This window comes from Macaca fascicularis, chromosome 7 (genome assembly GCF_037993035.2).
Source record: "Macaca fascicularis isolate 582-1 chromosome 7, T2T-MFA8v1.1".
NCBI lineage: Eukaryota > Metazoa > Chordata > Mammalia > Primates > Cercopithecidae > Macaca > Macaca fascicularis.
Window position 1 is genome coordinate 77,659,440 of NC_088381.1, and position 18,819 is coordinate 77,678,258.

Genomic DNA, 18,819 nt, shown 5'->3' on the forward strand with positions numbered 1-18,819 from the left:
CCCACTGCAGCCTCAGCCTCCCTGGTCTCAGGTGATTTTCCCACCTCAGCCTCCCTAGGAGCTGGGGCCACAGGTGTGTACCACCCCACCTGTCTAATTTTTTTAGAGATGGGTTTGCACCATGTTGCCCAGGCTGGTCTCTAATTCCTGGGCTGACCTAGACCTCCCAAAGTGCTGGGATTACAGATGTGAGCCACCGTACCTGACTTTCACTTTGGATTTTATCAGGAAGGAAAATTGTACATGGTGAACATTTTGTAGAAAAATACCAAAGTAGATTTATATTTATTGAGTGCTTATACTGGGTAAGGGCCGGTTTTTTTTTTTTTTTTTTTTTTTTTTGAGACGGAGTCTCGCTCTGTCGCCCAGGCTGGAGTGCAGTGGCCAGATCTCAGCTCACTGCAAGCTCCGCCTCCCGGGTTCCCGCCATTCTCCTGCCTCAGCCTCCCGAGTAGCTGGGACCACAGGCGCCGCCACCTCGCCCGGCTAATTTTTTGTTTTTAGTAGAGACGGGGTTTCGCCGTGTTAGCCAGGATGGTCTCGATCTCCTGACCTTGTGATCCACCCGTCTCGGCCTCCCAAAGTGCTGGGATTACAGGCTTGAGCCACCGAGCCCGGCCAGGGACTGTTTTAAGGGTTTTGTGTGTGTGTGTGTGTGTGTGTGTGTGTGTGTGTGTGTGTGTGTATGTGCATATATATATATATATATATATTTTTTTTTTTTCTTTTGAGACAGGGTTTCACTCCCATCTCTCACACCAGAGTGCAGTGGTGCAATGTCAGTTTACTGCAACCTCCATCCTCCAGGCTCCAGCAGTTCTCTTGCCTTAGCCTCCCTAGCAGCTGGGACTACAGGCACATGCCACTGCACTTAGCTAATTTTTGCATTTTTTGTAGAGATGGGGTTTCACCATGTTTCCCAGGCTGGTCTTGAACTGGGCATGAGCTGCCACGCCTGGCTATACGTATATTTTATTTCATGTGAAAGTCAGTATAGCAAAAATGTTAGTAACCCTACTAAAGTTAACCAACTTGCCAAATGAACTATTACATCGGCCTCTTCCTTTAAAGGCCTCTGGATGACCTTAGATCCTGCTGATCTTACTTACTATTTATTTTTTTGAGACGGAATCTCGCTCTTTGCCCAGGCTGGAGTGCAGTGGCGCCATCTCTGCTCACTGCAACCTCCGCCTCCCAGGTTCAAGCGATTCTTCTGCCTCAGCCCTCCCTAGTGGCTGGGATCACAGGCATTTGCCACCACACACCCAGCTACTTTTTACTATTTTTAGTAGAGATGGGGTTTCACCACGTTGGTCGTGCTGGTCTCAGACTCTTGACCTCAAATGATCTCACCTTGGCCTCCCAAAGTGCTGGGATTACAAGGGTGAGCCACTGCGCCTGGTCCCTGCTGAGCATTTACTGCCCATACTGTTCTGTTCCTTCATTTCAGTTTTGTGCTTACCAAGGATTAGTAGATACATCTTGAATTTGTTTATGCTGGTTGTACAGTCACATATTGCTTAACAGTGGAGATACATTCTGAGAAGTATGTTGTTAGGTGATCTTGTGGTTGTGCAAACATCTCACTTACACAAACCTATATGGTATAGCCTACTGCACACTTATGCTGTATGGTATATAGCCTGTTGCTCCTAGGCCACAACTCTATAGAGCATGTTATGATACTGAATGCTGTAGGTGATTGTAATACAATGTAATACAATGGTAAATATTTGTATATCTAAACAGAAAAGGTGCAGTTAAACTACAGTATTACAGTCTGACGGGATTACTGTTGTATATGACGCCAGTCATTGACCTAAACTTTCTTATGTGGTGCATGATACTTTTTACTTTGCATTTAAATTAAATAGCAAGTCAGTAGGTGAAATGATTGTGAGAGGTTGTTTCAGTGAAAACTAAGTTGAATGCTTTAGGAAGACTAAATAACAGCTAGCATGTATAGTACCGCCTAAGAATCTAGAACTTGTTCTGATTCCGTTGTGTTAGTTTGTGTAATTCTCACAACTCCTGAGGTACACATGCTTATCCCTATTTGCTAGATGAGAAAATTGAGGCACAAGGAGAGTAAATGGTAGAATTGGGATTCAAACAGTGGCAGTTTGACTCCAGGATTGATAAAGATCTTGTGAAAAGTTGCTGTCAAATTAATGGGTAAGAGGAAACTTAGCCAGGTGCTGGCTGATGCTTGTAATACCAGCACTTTGGGAGGCTGAGGCTGGCAGATATTTGAGGCCAGGAGTTTGAGACCAGCCTGGCCAACATGGTGAAACCCTGCGTCTACTAAAAATACAAAAGCTAGCTGGATGTGGTGGCGCATTCCTGTAATCCCAGCTACTAGGGAGGCTGAGGCTGGCAGATCACTTGAGGCCAGGAGTTCGAGACCAGCCTGGCCAACGTGGTAAAACCCTGTGTCTACTAAAAATACAAAAATTAACTGGATGTGGTGGTGTACTCCTGTAATCCCGGCTACTAGGGAGGCTAAGGCAGAGACGCTTGAACCTGGGAGGCAGAAGTTGCAGTGAGCTGAGATCGCACCACTCCACTCCAGCCTGGGCAACAGAGTGAGACTCTGTCCCCCCAACCCCTGCCCAAGAAAAAATCAACAACAACAACAAAAAGAAACTAATGTATATGAGACTGGGGAAAATAGTAAAAATCTTGCATAATTCTGTAGTTTGCTTCTTTTTAAACACTTTGCATTTTAAAGAAACAATTAAAATCACAGTGCATTGTGGATGTGACTGATGCCAGACACACATTCTGCTGTTCAAAAGACCGTGACTACATCAAAAGATTCTAGTTAAAATGTTGCCCTGAAGTAATAATGCTCATGGGGATAGTATAAGAAACAAACGCACAAAGGTGGGTAGATGGGAGGTACTGGAGGCCTCAGAACTTCACCTTTGTGCAGTTTGTCCTCCATTGCCACACATGAACTTTGGATTTGGCCACAGGTTTTGAAGATTTGTGCTTTGCTTCAAGTTTGTTTTTTTTTGTTCGAAACTTAGTTCCCAGACAGGTTTTGCATGAGAATCACTTGGAGAATTTTAAAAGCCAAGCTCCCTGTCTGATTGGATTTAGGAGCCATGTAGTAGGTTTGAGGAATTGTCCAAAGCTCTGGTGGGTCTGTGGCATAACTAGGCTTGAGAACTGTTGTGTTTATCTGCCCTCTGGGGAAATAGTTCTTGAGTGTTGACAATCTTGAGACGAGTCTGGCTCTGTTGCCTGGGCTGGAGTGCAATGGCGCTATCTCGGCTCACTGCAACCTCCACCTCCTGGGTTCAAGCGATTCTCCTGCCTCAGCCTCCAGAGTAGCTGGGACCACAGGTGCCTTCCCCGACTCCTGGCTAAGTTTTTATATTTTTAGTAGAGACGTGGTTTCACTATGTTGGCCAGGCTGGTCTCGAACTCCTGACCTCGTGATCCGCCGACCTCGTGATCCACCGTCCTCAGCCTCCCAAAGTGCTGGGATTATAGGCGTGAGCCACTGGCACCGGGCCCTGACAAACTAAAATGGTTAGTGTGTCTTCCATTTAGATGCAGGTTGACGTTCAAATAGAGGCAATATATGACTGGTAAATTGTAATTTCAAAGGAAAGCAGTAATGGGTCAAACTCTTGTACAGTTCTCTTTCTTTCCCTTGCTTAAAAAAAAGTCTATTCCCTCTGAATCTAGCTCTATATAGATGTTCAAATCCTTAAGTTTACTTGCTAAAAATCACCTGAGGTGCTTGTTCAACATATTCCCAGGCTTCTTGCTTGAAAGTTAAAAAATTCACCGTTCTAGGGTTGTGTCCAAGAATCTGTATGTTGAACAGCAACCTCAGTTGATTCTTGTACTGAGGCAAGTTTGGGAATAAGGTCAGTGTGGGACAGGGTTTCGATCTTTTGTGTTCTGTTCTGCTTTTTTAGCTGTAGAATCTTGGGCAGGAGCATCTGAGCCTGTTTCTTCATCTTTTAAAACAGAGTAAGAGTAGTACTTGTCTCTTAGGGAAGGAAGTTCAAATTAAATAAAATGATACTTCTAGGCAGTGGTCTTTAACTAGTGGCAGGTTTGTCCCCTTCCATTACCCTGGACATTTTTGCTTGTCACACTGGGGATGGGGGTGCTACTGGCCTCTAGTGGGTAGAGGCCAGAGATGCTACCAAACATCCAAGAGTGGGTATGAGACAGCTCCCCACAGTAACAAATTATCCAGCCTCACGCATCTATAATGCCACCACTAGGCTCTGCACGTTGGTTCACACCTGTAACCCCAGCACTTTGGGAGGCGGAGGTGGGATCCCTTGAGCCAGGAGTTCGAGACCAGTCTGGGCAATTTAGGGAGATGCCATTTCTACAAAAAATGTAAAAATTAGCCGGGCATGGCAGCACACACCTATAGTCCCAGCTATTTGGAGGGCTGAGGTGGGAGGATTGCTTGAGTCCAAGAGGTTGAGGCTGCAGTGACCTGTGATGGCATTACTTGCACTCCATCCTGAGCAAGACCCTATCTCCAAAAAACAAACAAACAAACAAAAAAAACCTATGATTGAGAAACCGTGCTTGCCATGGTGAATGTTGGTTGTTAGTAAGAAAGTTGAGGCCTTTTGTGGTTTCTTCTCTGGCCTGATCCAGGAACCCCTCTTACTCCCATGACGTTATGGGCATACATTTCACATTTATTATTGGGATTGGTAATCAGATCTTTTAATCTCCTTTGAACTTTGCGAGTTGCTGAAAGCACCATATATTTTATAAAAGTCTGAAGTTTATAACCTAAACATTAGCTAACTAAAGACAAGACTCACAGGGCTGAAAGGAACTCTTGGTCAAATTGGTCCATCTGTCCGTCCTTAGGGCTTTAATGGGTGTAAATATGTTGCCTGAGGTGGTTAAGTATTCTTTTGTTAATGAATTCTGGGGAGAACTCCCCTTGTAACTGCTTTCACAGCTTGGTTATTTACAAAGACTTTCGTTTTTACCTGAATAGAAAGCTTCCTTTGTCTTTTGTATGTTAGCGCATTGCCAGATCCTGATTAGGTAGGTATTTGCGAAGTGCTTTATCTAATTTGTACCTTATCTAGGCTTCTTGGTAGAATACGTGTTTCTCTAATGTATACCTGGGTGCTAATAGTTTGGTGCTATGGAAACCAGTCATATTTGGTTATTGGGGAGCAGAAGTAGTGTGCATGAAGAGGCTAAGGTGATGCCTGCCTGGCTTCAGCTGTGAATTTTAGAAATATACTTATTAAAGGTAAATTTTTTTTTCTCTCTTTACCGCTGGATTTCTTAATCTGGGAGGTACTTGATGGAATTTAGCCTTTTTATCCCTTGAAATTATAAGCAGCATTTTGTGTGCACTTTTTCTTATACATGTACCTTTTTCTGCTGTCAAAAGATAAAATTTCAACAAATTGAGTATAAAGATCTAATTGGATTTTATTGTTGATTAACAAATTAGGTAGCACCCCATCTATAAAAAAATAGGTGCCCATTGGGCATGGCGGAACAATCGGTTTTTATAAGGTTGAGCAGGAACAGGGAAACAACTTAGTCGAAAAATGTGGGTTGTTTAACATCAGGTTACTTGAGGTTAATTTGCTTGTAAGGGTTAAAGCAGAGGGAACTTCTTATGCCAACTCAAACTGCCTGTTTAGGGATTTGGGTATCTTCTCTCCTGAAGGTAAACAGTTTAGAAGTTTAACATGAGTGACTCCATTTTGGTTTGGTCTGTTAGGGTCTAGGAGCTCAGTCCAAATTAGTGGCCTTCCATAGATTCTGTTTAACACTGGAAGGAGGGTCCATAGTGTGTGTGTTAGGGTGACTACTGAGAGCACTTACGAATCCTGGGGAGGGCCTGCACCTTAGAACTGATCAGTTGTAAATGTTACAAACAGACCTCTTTTCTCAGAAATTAAGAATTCGGAAAAGTTCAAAGGATATAATTAATTTTTTTTTTTTTTTTTTTTTTGAGACAGAGTCTCGCTCTGTCGCCCAGGCTGGAGTGCAGTGGCTCACGTGATCTCGGCTCACTGCAAGCGCCGCCTCCCAGGTTCAGGTGATTCTTCTGCCCGCCTCCCGAGTAACTGGGACTATAGCTGGGACTACAGGCGCTCGCCACCATGCCCGGCTAATTTTTTGTATTTTCAGTAGAGACAGGGTTTCACCGTGTTAGCCAGGACGGTCTTATCTGACCTCGTCATATGCTGGCCTCGGCCTACCAAAGTGCTGGGATTACAGGAGCCAGCCACCATGCCTGGACTAATAAAGTTTTAAAATAAAAAAGTTGGACACAGCTAGGGTCACTTTTATGATTTTGGCGTAAAATAGCTAGAAAAATAAAAATGCGACATACTTCCCTAACAATTTGCCCACAAGGAAATTCCTTGTGGACAAAGAACTCAAAGGCATCCCTCTGTTCACCTGAGACAAATGCATATGTGATTGCTTCCTCTGCCTTGTTGTTTTGCTAAGCCAGACTGATAGATAAATGACTATTCCTCTACTCTCTTCTCACATGGAACTTGTATATTCAGTGAAAGGCTAATCAAGAGACTTAAAAGAATGCAACCGTTTGTGTATTACCTACCTATGACCTGGAAGCCTCCTCCCCTGCTTCAACTTGTCCAGCCTTTCCAGACCAAACCAGTGTGCATCTTACACATATTGCTTGATATCTCATGTCTCCCTAAAATGTGTAAAAACCAAGCTGTGCCCCATCACCCTGGGCACATGTCAGGACCTCCTGAGGATGTGTCATGGGCATGTCCTTAACCTTGGCAAAATAAACTTTCTAAATTGATTGAGCTCTGTCTCAGATACTTTTGGGCTCACAATATTTACAGACCTAATTCAGCCCTAATCTAGCCGCTGCATTTAGTTGCATAGTGTGAATATTTCACGTTTTACTTTTGCATTTTCATAAATGGGTATATGGATTATTTAGGTTTTTTTGTGAGCAGAGCTCTGAATATTTATTTGCCTCGTCCTGTACAAGTTTGATAATTTGTCTATGTTACATGCCCACAAATTGAACTGCAGGATTCATACACTTTATTTTTTTGAATTGGAGTCTCACCCTGTTGCTCAGGCTGGAATGCAATGGTGCGACCTCAGTTCACTGCAACCTCCGCCTCCCAAGTTAAAGTGATTCTCCTGCCTCAGCCTCCCGAGTAACTGGGACTATAGGCGTGTACAACCACGCCCAGCTAATTTTTGTATTTTTAGTAGAGACAGGGTTTCACCATGTGGTCCAGGATGGTCTCAGTCTCCTGACCTCGTGATCTGACCGCCTTGGCCTCCCAAATTGCTGGCACGCATGAGCCACTGTGCCCGGCTGATTCATATACATTTTAAAGGTTACTGGTTATTCTTACCATTATTTAATACTATGAGACTTTAATTTCTGCAAAACAGATGAGTGCAAAATAGCCAGTTATAATGTTTCCCAAATTAACAGAGGTTTAGTTATTTTAAAAATGAGTTTATTGGCCATTTCAGTTTCTTCTCTGTAATTGCATATCCATTTTCTTTGCGCAGTTTTTGGTTGGATTTTTGATATGTAATTCTTCATATGTTGTGTATCTATATCCTTTGTTATGTGTACGTTGAAATTTTATTTCCCAGTCTGTTGTCTTTTAACCTGGTTTATAGTAATAATCTTATTCTGAAGAAGCACAGGACTTGAACTAAAGGTGGAGATTTTAAAGAACTACATCCAGTATTCTTTACCAATTGGAAATGTGTGGCCGGGTGCAGTGGCTCATGCCTGTAATCCTAGCACTTTGGGAGGCTGAGGCGGGTGGATTACCTGAGGTCCAGAGTTCAAGACCAGCCTGGCCAACATGGTGAAACCCTGTCTTTACTAAAATACAAAAAAATTAGCCAGATGCAGTAGTGCGTGCCTGTAATCCCAGCTACTCTGGAGACTGAGGTAGGAGAATCCCTTGAACCCGGGAGGTGGAGGTTAAAGTGAGCCAGGATCACTCCACTGCACTCCAGCCTCGGCTACAGAGCGAGACTTGGTCTCAAAAAAAAAAAAAAAAAAAAAAAAAAAAAAGTGTGACTAATTAGTCTTCTTTGCTTTTCCATCTTCTTAAGACACATAGAAGTGACTGAGAAGGAATAGTTACACAATAACTTTGGTTTAATAATCAGTTCAACTGAAGAATGTATGTAAATAAGGGCAGTGATACCTAACGCTGATAGTTGATAGTGTGGATTGCATAATTCAGACTGTGGGGTGACACACACATACACTCTTGGGCTTTGTCTTTATAGGTAAGGATTGGAAGAATTTTTGCATATGCCTGACACATAAGTGCTCCATATATATTAGCTATTGTATCACCTGTAGGAAGTTAGCCTGGAAGTAAGTTTTATAGAATTCCAGCGTAGATTGCTTTGTGTTTTTTTTTTTTTTTTTTTTTGCCAGATTTTGCTTTCACCAACAAAAACACTAAGTTCTGCCAAGCAATTTTCGGCCATTTTGTAAGTTAGGAAAATAAACACTAAAGTGAAATGGCGGCTTTTAGGCGGGGCTCCCACAGACCTGCTCCTTTTAAGTGGAATGTTGCTGTGCTGCCCTCTTGTGGCCATTTGGGAAAAGGCGATTAAAAAATGGAACAGTAACTTAATGGCTCTCGTTTCAAAGCCCAGTTGCAAGAAGGTTAATCACTCCATTTTTACCTACTTCAGAAAGTATTTTGAAGAGATACCAATACCTTTTTGTCCACAAGTAAAGGAAGTGGTAAACCTTTTTCTCATCAGCATTTATTTTTGATTGGAATCTGAATTCCCAGTTTTGACTTGTTCTTTTATCTGTGTATTGTATTTTCCTTTTAATTATTTGTTAAGTAAAAAATTATAAAAGTTGTTTGCAATTTAGATGTTGAATAATTTTCAGATAGTTGTTTTTCATGAAGATTCTATATATATGTTGGATAGTCATTCCTGAAAATCCAATGTTTAATTGCCCTGTAACAAGTAAGCCATTGGTAGTCAGCTAATTTTATTACTTTGTTATTTAGGTGAAAGCTTAAAGGACTCCACCCACTAATTCAGTTTGACCCTTTCTATTAGTCTTGTGGGCTTTCTGCCTCCTGTACTAAACCAGCACTAAAGGTACAGCTTAGTACTAATAGTATTTACTGTTATATTTATTAGGTATTAATGGCAATTCATAGTCTTTTAGGAAATGTCTTGTTTTTTTAAGGGAATAATTCGAATATATATATACACACACACACATACACACACACACACACACATATATATATATTTTTTGAGATAGAGTTTGGCTATTGATGCCTGGGCTGGAGTGCAGTGGTGTGATCTCAGCTCACTGCAACCTCTACCTCCTGAGTTCAAGTAATTCTCCTGCCTCAGCCTCCGAAGTAGCTGGGATTACAGGTGCATGCCACCACACCTGGCTAATTGTTTGTATTTTTAGTAGAGACTGGGTTTCACCATCTTGGCCAGGTGGGTCTTGAACTCCTGACCTCAGGTGTTCCACCAGCCTCGGCCTCCCAAAGTGCTGGGATTACAGGCTTGGCCTATAATTACACTATTTTTTTTTTTTTTTTTTGAGATGGAATCTGGCTCTGTTGCCCAGGCTGGAGTGCAGTGGCGCGATCTTATTTTCCATTTCCAGTTTATTTAGTGATTACTCCTCTTATGAGAAGTATGAAAATTAAGTAATGCCTTTATTAAGACTTTTTTTTCTGCCTTTAAGCAGTTCCCCTACTTAGTATTTGTATTCAGTCTTACATCTGATTTTCTGGTTTCAAAAGCAGTATAAAAACACTTCTTTTTTTTTTTTTTTTTTTTTTGGAGATGGAGTCTTGCTTTGTTGCCCAGGCTGGAGTGCCATGGCGCAATCTTGGCTCACTGCAACCTCTGCCTCCCGGGTTCAAGTGATTCTCCTGCCTCATTCTCCTGAGTAGCTGGGACTACAGGTGCACTACCATGCCCAGCTAATTTTTTGTATTTGTAGTAGAGATGGGGTTTCACCGTGTTAGCCAAGATAGTCTCCATCTCCTGACCTCGTGATCCTCCCATCTTGGCCTCCCAAAGTGCTGGGATTACAGGCGTGAGCCGCCACGCCTGGCCTAAGAACACTTTTTTAAAACACTCATTCAAATCTTTGCTTGTTTTGTATAGGGTGGGGTGTACTTGCAGCCCTTGCTTTGGATTTAACTCTTATGGTTAGACATATTTTAGACAGTTGACTAGTTTAGACATTAAAAATCCTTAAGGTATATATTGAAGTGCTGTGAATTCACTATTAAGCTTCACTACTAAGTTTCAGTCATAAAATGTCACCAGTATCATTCCCTGAGGGCATCTGCCTCCATCAACCCCTAAAGGTAAATATGGTTGTGAACTTGGTGTTTATCTTTTGTTGGGTTTGATTTTCATTGTTGTTATTTTTGAAATTACACAGGTAATCCATGGAGCTCACAAATGTACTTCAAATAACCCATCCCCAACAGAATGAACCAGTGTTAGCAATGTGGTGATTAAAATGCATTTATACACATAGATATGTGCTGACAGAAATACGGCTTTTTTTTTTCCCCAGAAGGTATTGTATGCATTGTTAAATTTCTAGGAATCACTCTCCTACACAAACTCAGAAACACATAGCTACACAAGAAGATATGTGGAAAGATATTTATGGGTACAGTCAACAGTTTCGAAATACAAATACTCTACTCAAAAATACAGAAATATGGAAAATGTATCAAGGATATTTGCAACTTATTGATTAAGTGAAAAATCTGAAAAGAACCTAAATGTACCATTAATAGGGGAATGTTATATAAAATGTAGTGAATTTAGAGTATAAACCAGTTCAAAGGGAATGAGATAGGCATCTGTATAGACACATCCTGATGCGGACATTGGCATTCCATTGCATCCCATCTGCAGTGCTTCCCGCTTTTCAGCACAGAACAGTAAACATTTCTAGTTGGACTGTTCTAGTTATCTTCAGTAAACTAATGCTGCCTTTTGTGGGTCTTTAGTTGGTAAAGATTTTCAGTCTTTTTGTTGCCGTTGGAGTTTTTTGTTTCCTAGGAGTGTATAGACCTGTTGTCCTGTGACAGTTTTATTGGTGGTGATTGCCAAAACATGATTCTATTCTTAAACTTTCATCTGGAGTTAAACATTGTAGTAGTTGAAAAACTAAATATGTTATTTCAGAGGGGAGGCAAATTGTACATTCTAGCGAATGAATGTGCAATTGAATCCTCCTCTAATATACCAGGCATAGAGAACATCAAAGGAGATGTGCTTAGTTTGCAAGTTTATTGGGGAGGTTGACAAGCGGCCAGATTACTTTGTAGTATGGGACAAGTGGAGGCAAGGGAGTGTAGATGTTAACAGCTGCTGGAGCTTTGGAGCGAGTCTTTCTAGGACAGCATGTGTGTCATTGCTAAAAGTATGGATAGCCAGCAGGGCATGGTAATTGAAGCTCAGATTTGAGATGTGGCTGCCTGTTTTCCATCTCGGTGGTGGTAACTGCTATGACATATGTCAGTATTGTGGAAGTATCTGATAGGTATTGAGCTTAGGATAGGAGACCAAACGATGTTTTCCAGGAGAAGGTGATACCTGAGGCCTCAAAATTAGAGAGGTATTTAGTTTGCTGTGTCGGCAGTGGGTGCAGGAGCTAGAGGGGAGCAATGCTAGGTCTGGAGTCGGGAGCAGTGGGAGTGAGGGAAGAAATGATTAAGTAATGTGCTTTGAGAAATTGTCAGAGGCCAGGTTTTATAGGGCATGCTGAAATTGGATGTTTTCAGTGACCCGAAGACCTGGATGCCTGGGAAGTGAACAAGCCTTCAGCTGCCTTTGCTATGGGCATATAATTTCCAGGTACTGCCTTGCCTAACATCCCTTTCAAGTAGACTGCCCTTTCTATTAAATAAATCCCTTCCTTCCTTATGAGGAAATTCTGGAGCTGTCTCTGTACCTGTCTGTCCATGAGCAAATAGTGGAGGCAAAACTAATAAATTCCAACTAGTGTCATGGATTGTGGGGTGACGACTCACTAATGGGTGTTAGCTGGGGAGAATTTTGTGTTAGAAGGGGAATCTCAGCTTGAGTGTGATATGCTCACATTTCCTCTGTTTGGGTAGGGCTTTGGCATTTATAGGGCACTGCTTTCATAGCTGGCATTAGATGCTCTCTTGACACTACTGGTAGATGTCACATAGGTTGATACAGGTTAAAAGATGACACAGGCCTGAGGTGATCTAGGACTGAAATGGAAACTGCGATGCCAGAGCCCACACCTTTTAAGTGATCCTGTCACTATCCAGCTCTTCTCTTTTCTTTTTTCTTTCCTGATGTCAACCTGCCTGGTCACAGGTATAAAATAAGTGACTCAGATGCTTTGGTCACCTGGACTAGTCAGCTTGGACTGTGCAAAGGGTTAAAGAGTCAGTAATTATAATGAGGTCTTGAAACTGTTGAGTCACTTGTGACAGGGATGCCTGTTTTGGGGCCTTGTATAACAGGGATAAGAGTTAAGTTTTCTGAGTCTCTAATCTTTTGGACCCCTAGAGTAAAATAGAAATGAGCTTTAGATCCACACTTGGATTGGAATCCTGGCCCCCTCACCCTCTTCCTCAATTTCTAGTTTTGTCCATTGACCAAGTTGTATAAAAGATGTCAGTTTTTTTCGTCCTTCATATGGTGATAATAATGCCTAATAGTATTATTCTTGGGAATAAGCAAAATAATATATATACACACACACACATATATACACATACATACACATGTAAAGTACTTAGCCTAGTGTCTGATACCTATTAGGTGATCAGGAAGTTATATGGTTTTTCTCATCTTTCCCCCCTTCCCAGTGTTGGGAACCTCCCCCCGACCCCTGCTCTCCCATTTTTTTCTCATTGCTTCCTCATGGTAACTGAAAGGCCTCCGTATTGTAATGTGCTGTGGATCGCATGGTGTTATTTGATTCAGTCCTAGTTTGCAGTGTACTGCCCTGTGCACCTCTAGAAGATGCAGTGATGGTAAATATAGAGCTTCCCTTTACCCTTTCAGGTTTTGTGCCATGTGTCTTATCTCCTGGCTTCTGAACTCAGGGACTTTTCTGTTAATGTTACTGTAGGTTCTGGGTTTTTCCTTGCCCCCCTCAGAGCAAAGATAGGTAGTTTTCAAGCAAAAGAGTAGAGTGGACAGTCCACCTCTTGGTGTAGAGTCCATCCATTTGAGGTCTGTTTGCTTCAGAGTATCTTCCCCTCTACCAGCATGCCCCTCAGTTGCTTTTTCACCATTAGAGGAAGATGAGGATATTGCTTTCTCTGTGCTTGAGGTTGATACTCTATCACCCCTCAGTCTCTGTGGTTTCTGGTTTGTTCCTTTAAATGTCATCTACCTGCTTAGATTGCTGCTCCCTACGGGATGTTTGAAATGAAGAAAGGAAGGGAGATGTGTGGAGGCCGATAGCAGTCTTTATTGGGTTGGGTGTTCTCATTAGCATCAGAGTGCCCTTTTTGTTTACTTGTTTCTGTTAAGTCTACCACTTCTGGATCTCACTGCAGATTATAAGGCAAGGCCTCTGGATTGAGGTTAATGTGTATAAATTTTTACAAACCACCCCAGATGAATCTCATTTGCACCTATTAGTGCGAACCGCTGATTGGATAATTGCAACCAGTTTGCATTCTTCCTCTTTGGGTAAGATGCTTTGTTTTTGTTTTGTTTTGTTTTTTGGAGACAGAGTCTCACTGTGACACCCAGGCTGGAGTACAGTGGCAAATCATGGCTCACTGCAGCCTTGACTTCCTAGGCTCAAATGATCCTCCCACCTGAGTCTTCTGAGTAGCTGGGACCACAGGCACGCACCATCATACCCAGCTAATTTAAACATTTTCTTGAAGAGATGGGGTTTGCATATTGTCCAGGCTGATCTCGAACTCCTGGGCTCAAGCAATCTTCCTGCCTAGGCTTCCCAAAGTGTTGGGATTATAGGTGTGAGCCACTGTGTCCAGCTTGGTTGGTTTTTTTTTTTTTTGGAGACCAAGTCTCTCTCTGTCTCTAGGCTGGAGTATAGTGGCACGATCTTGGCTTACTGTGTCCTTTGCCTCCTGGGTTCAAGCGATCCTCCTGCCTCAGTCTCCCGAGTAGCTGAGACTACAGGTGTGTGCAGCCACAGCCAGCTAATTTTTGTGTTTTCAGTAAGACAGGGTTTCACCATGTGGTCCAGGATGCTCTGGATCTCCTGACCTCTGATCTGCCTGTCTTGGCCTCCTAAAGTGCTGGGATTACAGGCATGAGCCGCCATGCCCAGCCTGCTTGGTTTGGTATTGTTCTGTGTTTTGTTTTTTTCTTGTTGAGAGGGGAATGATACTTAATACATAAGACTTACTGGATTCATATATATCTGGTTTCAAGTCATACTATGTTAACTAGGTGTGAGAGTTAACTTAAATACTTAAGAGCCTCAGTTCAGCCTCATTTGAATGAAGGGGACAGTAATATCCATGTTCAGAGTGTCTGTCAAGAGTCTGTCCATAGAAATCACCTGCTCTGTAGCATCATGTAAACATTCAGGAAATGGTAGCTATTGGGGATTTTGAGAATGGTAGCAATAACATTACTTGGAATGTAAAAGTATAAATGTGAATTTGAAGATTTTGGTCTTATATTATCAGCATTACTATCTGTAAATGTTTTACCATGAGAATTTTTTTTTTTAAAAGCAGATTCGTGTGGCGGTTCTTAAATATTTTTAAATCTCTCTCTCTCTCTCTCAAAATAAGTCACTCAGCCTCTGAAGAAGCTTCGGGTTCAGACTCAGGCAGTCAGTCGGAAAGTGAGCAGGGAAGTGATCCAGGAAGTGGACATGGCAGCGAGTCGAATAGCAGTTCTGAATCTTCTGAGAGTCAGTCGGAATCTGAGAGCGAATCAGCAGGTTCTAAATCCCAGCCAGTCCTCCCAGAAGCCAAAGAGAAGCCAGCCTCTAAGAAGGAACGGATAGCTGATGTGAAGAAGGTATCTACTTTGCCCTACAGTACAAATGTGTTGCTAGCCGAGGACAAGCTAGCAGACCTTTATTGCTTATGAAAACTCATTAGTATATCTTGATAATGAAACCTACAGCCATTTTTTCTAATATACAGTAGGATATCTGAGGATACAAATGAAGACTTCTTTCTGCTCTATTAAGGAAAATAAATTACCTGAACCATCCAATTATAGGGAGGAGAGACAAATTTTTATATGCTTGGTTTTTAACTTTATTTATTTATTTTTGAGACAGAATCTTGCTCTATTGCCCAGCCTGGAGTACAGTGGCACGATCTTGGCTCACTGCAACCTCCGCCTCCCAGGTTCAAGTGATTTCCTGCCTCAGCCACCCAAGTAGTTGAGATTACAGGTGTCCGCCACCACGCCTGGCTAATTTTTGTATTTTTAGCAGAGACTGGGTTTCACCATGTTGGCCAGTCTGGTCTTGAACTTCTGACCTCAGGTGATCCACCTGCCTCGCGCCTCCCAAAGTGCTGGGATTATGGACCTGAGCTACCACGCCCAGCTTAAAATATACTTTTAAGGTTAAAGTGAGCAGTTCCAAAGTTAATAATGTGTAGTTACAGATTGGATGGACCTACAAGCCAGTCAGAATGATTGGAGTATGCCTTTGATAATCATTATCCTAAAATGAGAACTTCTAAGGAAGGCTCTTGGTTTTCTGTGTATACATCCTTTTCACATGTTAGCTCCCTGCCCTCCTCCAAAAGCTTATTACTCATGTAAGAGTACTCAGTAGTGAGTAACTCCACATGGTAGATTTTTCATGGAAGAGTTGACTTAGATATCAGCTCTCAAAAGGGCAAATAAGAGCACAAGATAATTTTAGGATGTAAATATTACAATATATGCTGTAATAAAGTCACAGTAGTTGAGCTAGAATGCCTGTCTGATGTCTTGGAGTGATAAAACTGGTTGATGTAGTAACACTGAAATGATTTAGCCCTCCCGGTTAATAAGGGCTCCATGAAAACCCATGTTGAGTAAAAACTTTCATAGCTCTAGCAGAGGTCAGGGGTGGGCCTGGGTAGACAGGCTAGAGTAAAGCGCTCTTTCCCTCCTTCCTTTCTCTGCCAGGTTTTTTCAGAGTGTTTTATGTTTACTGCTTCTTCCTGTATTTCCCACCACTTGGTTATTCCTAACTCCTTCTGGTTGGACCTTTTGTCCTTTAACTCCAAGGTGATGCTAAGGCCATTATAGAATCTGTGGACTTGGGATTATGTGATTACATTGGATTCTAGCTGTAAAATGCCTGTTCCTGGGCCATCTTCTTTTCTTTTGAAGCGTTGATTTTCTTTTTTTTTTTTTTTTTTTTAAGACTGAGTCTCGCTCTGTCGCCCAGGCTGGAGTGCTGTGGCTGGATCTCAGCTCACTGCAAGCTCCGCCTCCCGGGTTCACGCCATTCTCCTGCCTCAGCCTCCCGAGTAGCTGGGACCACAGGTGCCCGCCACCTCGCCCGGCTAGTTTTTTTTTGTATTTTTTTTTTAGTAGAGACGGGGTTTCACCGTGTTCGCCAGGATGGTCTCGATCTCCTGACCTTGTGATCCGCCCGTCTGGGCCTCCCAAAGTGCTGGGATTACAGGCTTGAGCCACCGCGCCTGGCCTGAAGCCTTGATTTTCTTCAGCTTGCTTCATCATTTTTATGTTGTTGTTGTTGTTAAAGTCATTGTTGATAATGTCCTTTCTTAGTGACATTTGGATCATTTTTCATAAAGATGAGACAGGGTCTTGCTCTGTCATCCAGGCTGGAGTACAGTGGTGCAATCACAGCTCACTGCAGCCTCGATCTCCTGGGTTCAAGTGATCCTCCCACCTCAGCCTCCCAAGTAGCTGGGACTACAGGCACGTACTGACACACCTGGCTAATTTTAAAAATTTTCTGTAGAGACAGAATCTCCCTATGTAGCCCAGGCTGGTCTTGAGCTCCTGGACTCAAGCCATCCTTCCGTCTAGACCTCCCAGGGTGCTGGGATTACATGCCTGGCCCTACCCTTTTAAATGCAAACATTTCACAAGTCTCAGTTAGTGGCTTCTTTTGTGCATGTTCTGAGCCTTACTTTTCCAAATATTCTCATGATGTTAGCTGTCACCTGTGATTTGATAACCCATATTTCTCATCTCAGCTTTTACTACTTGCTTAATTTCTGTTATACCTTTTCATGTCAGTGTTCCACAATCCATTCAAATTCCTTTTGCTGCTATGTGATTCTGTTAAAAGAATACAGAATATACTTAGTAGTAGTTATCTCTGGGTAAGAAAGTGAAAATGATTTTTCTCCGCAACTAATCTGTCCTTTAAATTTTTTTTTTTTTTTTTGAGACGGAGTCTGGCTCTGTCGCCCAGGCTGGAGTGCAGTGGCCGGATCTCAGCTCACTGCAAGCTCCGCCTCCCGGGTTCACGCCATTCTCCTGCCTCAGCCTCCCGAGTAGCTGGGACTACAGGCACCCGCCACCTCGCCCGGCTAGTTTTTTTGTAGGAGACGGGGTTTCACGGTGTTAGCCAGGCTGGTCTCGATCTCCTGACCTCGTGATCCGCCCGTCTCGGCCTCCCAAAGTGCTGGGATTACAGGCTTGAGCCACCGCGCCCAGCCTGCAGATCTTAAAGGTTGTTACAGGTCTACAAAAATCAGGTCTTAAAGGCAAAGGACTAATTACTGCTACAGAATAAAAATAGATGTATTAGAGAAAGGGTGGCAGTGGTTGTCATTCTGAGAACTTCTAGCTAAGTGTTAGCAATACCTCATCTGCATTTATCTGGGATGTTACATGACCGAGGAACTTAAAGAAAAATAAAAATTCCTGATTCTAATTAAATAATTAGACTTAATGGGGGCTTTGCTTCTTGTATTTTCAGTTTCACAGGTGGGTTAGTGCAGTCAAGACTGAAACTCAAAGCAGTAGGGAATTTAAAATTTATCAGTAAATACTTTGTCTTTAGTGGAAGCAGCTGCTGTCTCACCTTGCTGTATTATTCAGCTGTATGTTTATATTTTAATGATGGGTAAGCGGTATACCATGTAGATTTATAGCTATTAAGTAATGAAGACATTGTTAAACTAATATTTCCTAGAATAATATGCCTATTTTCAAAATAAATAAAACTAGCAAAACAACCCTTTTGATATTTGGTTACTTGAATTCTTTTCCATTGCAATAAATGTTTGATAATAATAATGAGGGTCAAGAAAAAAGATTAATGTGTGGTCTCTTAATTTTACAGATGTGGGAAGAATATCCTGATGTTTATGGGGTCAGGCGGTCAAATCGAAGCAGACAAGAACCATCACGATTTAATATTAAGGAAGAGGTAAGGAAAAAATGTTTTAAGGGCATGCATTTAAACTCCCTATCTTCATTCTTTCTGACTAATGGTATGTGTTACCATTAAAAAGACTGAACTTCAGGCATGGGGGTTAAGTGACTCTAATATGAGCTATCTATGAACAGATACAGTAAGGCAAGAAGTTAATAATCAAATAAAAGAATCTAACCAGAAAGATCATATAATAGTGATTTTTTATACAGAATTGACCTCAAAATTATTTATTTTTTAGGTTGTTTCTCATAATGAAAATTATATAGCGAGAAGTTTACTTTTTTAAGCCCCTAACTTTCTAAATCTCCTAGATTTTTATTAAATGGGTAACTTGTTTGGTAAACAAACAGCAATAGAAATAGTTTTGGATTTATTCTTGAAAGAGGAGGGAGTGCTTAATTAATGTATCTACTTTTATTTAACTTACTAAATTTGGTTTC

The 18,819-nt window shown here is 41.9% G+C and overlaps 1 protein-coding gene across 24 annotated transcripts in view; it reads left to right on the forward strand.

Moving 5' to 3' along the window:
* CHD2 (chromodomain helicase DNA binding protein 2) overlaps positions 1–18,819 on the forward strand; it is a 131,767-nt gene that overhangs the window by 9,591 nt on the left and 103,357 nt on the right. For all 24 annotated transcript variants that reach the window (XR_012415475.1, XR_012415467.1, XR_012415472.1 and 21 more), the window contains 2 exons: positions 14,796–15,027; positions 18,284–18,370. Coding sequence is in view for 12 of the 24 variants with exons in the window: in XM_045396007.3 (XP_045251942.1) it covers positions 14,796–15,027; positions 18,284–18,370 (319 nt within the window). In the remaining 12 variants the exon portion in view is untranslated. The remainder of the gene's footprint in view (positions 1–14,795; positions 15,028–18,283; positions 18,371–18,819) is intronic.